Source organism: Charadrius vociferus, unplaced genomic scaffold (genome assembly GCF_000708025.1).
Source record: "Charadrius vociferus isolate BGI_N301 unplaced genomic scaffold, ASM70802v2 scaffold282, whole genome shotgun sequence".
In the NCBI taxonomy this organism is placed as follows: domain Eukaryota; kingdom Metazoa; phylum Chordata; class Aves; order Charadriiformes; family Charadriidae; genus Charadrius; species Charadrius vociferus.
The window spans coordinates 5,447,538-5,452,307 of record NW_009647731.1 but is presented as its reverse complement, the minus strand read 5'-3'; the positions used below and the strand labels follow the sequence as shown (position 1 = coordinate 5,452,307).

Here is a 4,770-nt window from a genome sequence, read left to right as displayed (position 1 = left end):
AAGGCAGATTGCTGATGTAGTTTCTATTAATGTTTACATCGCTTTCTCCTTTTAGGACAGTTCTGCTAAGGCAGTATATCAGAGTGTAGATAGAACTGCCTCATACCTGTGAAATGGTGTTTTTAATAAAATGTAATGCTACTTGAGTTGTTAACTTAAAATACTATGTGAACTCTGGTTTTACCTTTGCTTCAGGATGAAATTTTAACTATCAGGCTGAATGATTATCTCAGATAGCCTGCATCCAGCATTATTCCTCTTTCTGTGCTGAGGTAGCCAGTAATAAATAAATTGGTCTACTTAGGATTTCTCACTCTTAAGTTAATTTGGAATAAAAATCTTTAGGAAATAGCAATCTGTTCCCAGTCCTTTGATATTTATTAAAATTGATCAAAATTACTCCTGAATTGTACCATTTTCTTTACACTCAAAGGAATTGATTCCTTTTGCAGGATTTACCTTAGAAAGGTGGATTATGTAAATAAACAAACAAAAAAGGTTCCTAATATTTTCTGTTGTCTTTTGGTTACAGTGTTTGAAACCCCTACTATTTATAGATCTTTGCTGATACCTAATGGCAAGAAATAGCAGTACGTTGGTGACACTGATGATTTGGTCACATCCCTTTAATTGTTTGATTGTTGTCTCAATACTGTGAGTCTGAAGAAACTGAGAATATTAATCATTCTTAATGTAATCCATACAACTAAAAACTACAGTCCTTGAAAATAAGAAGTACAGTTGACTAAAATGTTCTCCTTGTCACAGCTGAATGAAAACCAGAAGTAAACAAACTGGATGATGGTAACTGGAAAATACCATCAGTTCTGATAATGTGATGCTAGCAATCTCAATGATGGATTTTAGAAAAAGGAGTAATATTTCACGTTTCTTACCAACTATCTTCTCTCTTTTTTTCCTTCTCTCCCCACCATAGATGAATTTGCCTCTTATCTTCTTGCCTGTTCACAAATCCCACATTGACTACCTGCTCCTGACATTCATTCTTTTCTGCCATAACATCAAGGCACCCTACATTGCTGCAGGGAACAATCTCAACATCCCCATCTTCAGGTAATAACCTCTTCTTATTTGAAAAAGGCTGAGGTGAGGGTGACCTATTGTGCAGTAGATCTTATGTCCAAGTGTAGGATAATCTGAGTATTATTGGGTCATCACGTAGAACTTCTTTGGTTCCTATTACACGCTCAGAGAGAGAGAGCATAACAAAGTCCTTCTGAGGAATTCTGACATAACTTAAGTAGGGTAAGGAAGGAGATACCTTTCTTCTAGGAGTCTCAAAGTGGGTAGGTAACTAAGGAGAGATGAGTATGTGAAAAAATATTGTGAATGGACAGCTCTTCTTCATGAAGAAGTTTAATGAACTGGCTAATGGGCAGCAAGAGTACTGAGTGAATAGTACTTTGTGGGAAAGTACTCCAGTTTGGTCTCTGTTTAAATTATATTTCTGGTGGCTGAAGAACCTAAGATCTTTTAGGTAGTATTTTTGCAGTGAGACAGAATTTGGGGATGACTGATTTCTGAAAAGCCACTGGATATTGCAGGAAATGATGAGGAAAGAAGGGGGATACCTTGGCTTAGAGGATGTTTTGCACGAGTAGGTGTTGATCTGTGGTGATCCCAATAAGAAAGGCATTCAGACTCTATAAAGTACCAATTAAAATGCTATTTATTAGGGTTAGCAGTATAACAAAAGAAAGACTAGCATAGGTATCTACCATCCCTTTAGACACTGGGAACCCCAAGTTGTGCAGCATCCAGCGGGCCTCTGATCCACACGCAGCACGCCGTGCGGACCCTGTCTGCAGAAAGGGTGACCCCATTTTGGTCATTTGAGCTCGTATTTGAGCTCATTTGAGCTCGTATAGGGTTTTCTTGAAAGAAAACAACTCTATTCATCATTTCTTCTGTCAAGCAGAAAGGATGTTTTCATGAGAACTTCTTGCTGTGCTGTTAAATAAAGGCAAGGCCGTGCAGGTGGTGTAATTGCTGGTGCCAAGTGGGAGCTGCCTGCAGGCTGCTCTGTTAAAATTAGCTGGCTGAGCTGATCCTGCAGCCAGGGGTTATGTGCAGTACAACATGGGCGTGAAGGCCGTGCTGCGTGTGCAGCACAGACTTGGGCCAGCTCCGGTTAACTGTTTTGGGGGTCACCAGCATCTCAATGTACAATCGTCTCCTGGTCAGAGTCACTGCAGAGGCTAAGTGGTCTGTCAAGGGAGTGAAATGGAGCAAGACAGTGTAGAGAAGCCTATTTCTTCAGTTAAACAGAGTAATATTTGTGTGATCCCATCATGTGCAAATAGGGTAATACATTTTAGTCTTTGGGAATGTCAGTAATTTCAGTTGCTGTTGTGTGCTAGGAATTTTGTACTGGGCGTGAAGTAGTTTCCTGCAAACTAAAATCAATGAGTATAATTCTTCTTTGTTATGTAGCACATTGATCCGCAAACTAGGAGGATTTTTCATTCGACGAAAGTTAGATCAGAGTCCTGATGGTCGTAAGGACTTCCTCTACAGAGCTTTGCTCTATGTGGTACGTATTTCTTGTCTTTGTTTCTGTAGGTTGCTTTTTGTCGAGTGGCAAGTGGGAAAGTGAGTTCCATCAGTCTGGGGATGTATTTTGCTGCTTTCAGTTCATTTTTGTTTTCATGCTGCAAAAAAATGGATACATTTTTGAATGAAGTCTTGAATGCATAGAATAAAAGAGAATTGAATGCCCAGCACCTTTGAGGATGAGCCGATTTTCACCTAGCATAATCCTTATTAAAAAAAGTGGAATTAATACTTTCTGAATTAATGTTAAACTTAAGCCTTGTTTCTCTGATTTCTCTGGTACTGGGGCATATCTACAGTGATTCTGCTAACTTAATGAATGTCTCTTTATGAAGGGTTGATGTAAAGGAAAAAAGGAGAGATGTGTGCAGATCGGCTAGATCAACTGTTGCTTGAGATGCTGTTCTTGAACAAATGGCATTATACTGCCTCTGTATTCATGCAAATTCAGTTCCAGTTTAGTCTGGGTTTGTGACAAGCATTAATTATCGCTTTTGTTTTTTTTTCACAAGTATTCATGCCAACTCATGATCTTCCAGTGTTTTTAAAAGGAAATGGTTGCTGCCAATAAACTTCAACTGTGAATTTGCCAATATAATTAGGTATTTATTTTTTTCTTTTTTCCAATCTTTTCGTATTCAGCACATAGAAGAATTGTTGAGACAGCAGCAGTTTTTAGAAATATTCTTGGAAGGCACACGGTCTCGAAGTGGAAAGACATCTGGAGCTAGAGCAGGTCTTTTATCTGTGGTGGTGGATGCTCTTTTCTCAAATGCTACTCCTGACGTCCTAATTATACCTGTGGGAATCTCCTATGATCGCATAATTGAAGGTCACTATAACAGCGAACAGCTGGTAAGAGCAATTGAACAACTTGTTTTGCCTAGGGGATTTTCTGTTTATGTTCAGGAAAATGTGTTACATAGTTAAATGATACACTAGTAGTCCTCTGTCATATGTACTTGGTGTTAGTGTCGAAGAGCGTAGAGCCATGAAGCACAAAACCTCTCTGATTGGGAGTGCTGAGGTATGGGTGAGATACATGACATAACAAATAATATGTTCAAGTGGGTATGTATGGAAAACAATAGTTTTCTAGATTTACTTGAAGTTATGATGTGTATCAAAAGATTCGGCCTTGTTTTGTCTGCTGTTGCATGCATTTTAATTTTAAACATAACCTTTTAATTGCAAATTGGAAAAAACCCAAAACAACCACCCCTGTTTTCCAGGGCAAGCCCAAGAAGAATGAAAGTCTCTGGAGTATAGCTAGAGGAGTCTTCAGAATGCTGCGGAAGAATTATGGGTGTGTCAGAGTAGATTTTGCACAACCGTTTTCCTTAAAAGTGAGTTTGATATTTTGAAGATCCCTTTGAAGGTTTGATATTTTTGATGTTTCAATAGTGGGACACATTTATTTTGACTTTTTTTCTCTTTGTGGATTACCATCACTAGCATTATCTGCAGAAGCCCATTCCAGTGGGACAAAAGTATCCCTGTTTTGCTGAAGGCATGAGTCTTCGGACACGTTTGTGTTAAGCTGAAATAGTGTGAGTTGATATAAAGGGTTTTGTTAGGTTTGAAATGGTGTAAGTGTTCTCACTGGGGTTCTTTGTTTGTTTTGTTTTAACGATCAATCCTTAAAATGATCCTTGTAGAGACATTTGGAGTTGAAGGAAACTGAATACTGTTCTCTAGTATTCAGCTTTCTTGAGTAATTGAATGGTTTACACTGTTGTTAAGGAAAGTCATTTATCTCACTGGATTTTTAAAACTGCTAAGCAAATTAGTAACTATAAAAGTATTGTGGATCATATATCATAAAAATCTGCATATTCTTTGAATGTCATGGTTTATTATTAGTTTACAATTATTGCATGGAGTAGTTCACCAAATACTGTTGTGTAGCTTGTCAGGGAACGGGGTGGTGCAGTATTAGCTGCCTTCACTTTTAAAATTTTCTCTGATCTCTTTGCAGAACCTGCTAGTACTATACTTAGTTTATTGACATTTCACTAATCTGTGTTCTGCTACAGTATACCTTATTTTTAGTGTTGCTTTAATAAGATTAACTACTGTAACAACAACCTACTAGAACATTATTCAAATTAATTAGGTGTTCTTCTTTCTGCCCTACTTCTCCCAGAAAAGCAGTAGGTTGGAGAGCTTTGGAGGGTTCAATTACTGCAGCATGAA

The 4,770-nt window shown here is 38.0% G+C and overlaps 1 protein-coding gene across 1 annotated transcript in view; it reads left to right on the top strand.

Annotated features, from left to right (window-relative positions):
- GPAM (glycerol-3-phosphate acyltransferase, mitochondrial) overlaps positions 1-4,770 on the top strand; it is a 28,010-nt gene that overhangs the window by 11,008 nt on the left and 12,232 nt on the right. The window contains exons 6-10 of the mRNA XM_009881630.1: positions 1-16; positions 938-1,074; positions 2,455-2,554; positions 3,217-3,429; positions 3,807-3,920. The exon at positions 1-16 is cut by the window's left edge and continues 117 nt beyond it. Coding sequence (XP_009879932.1) covers positions 1-16; positions 938-1,074; positions 2,455-2,554; positions 3,217-3,429; positions 3,807-3,920 — 580 coding nt within the window. The remainder of the gene's footprint in view (positions 17-937; positions 1,075-2,454; positions 2,555-3,216; positions 3,430-3,806; positions 3,921-4,770) is intronic.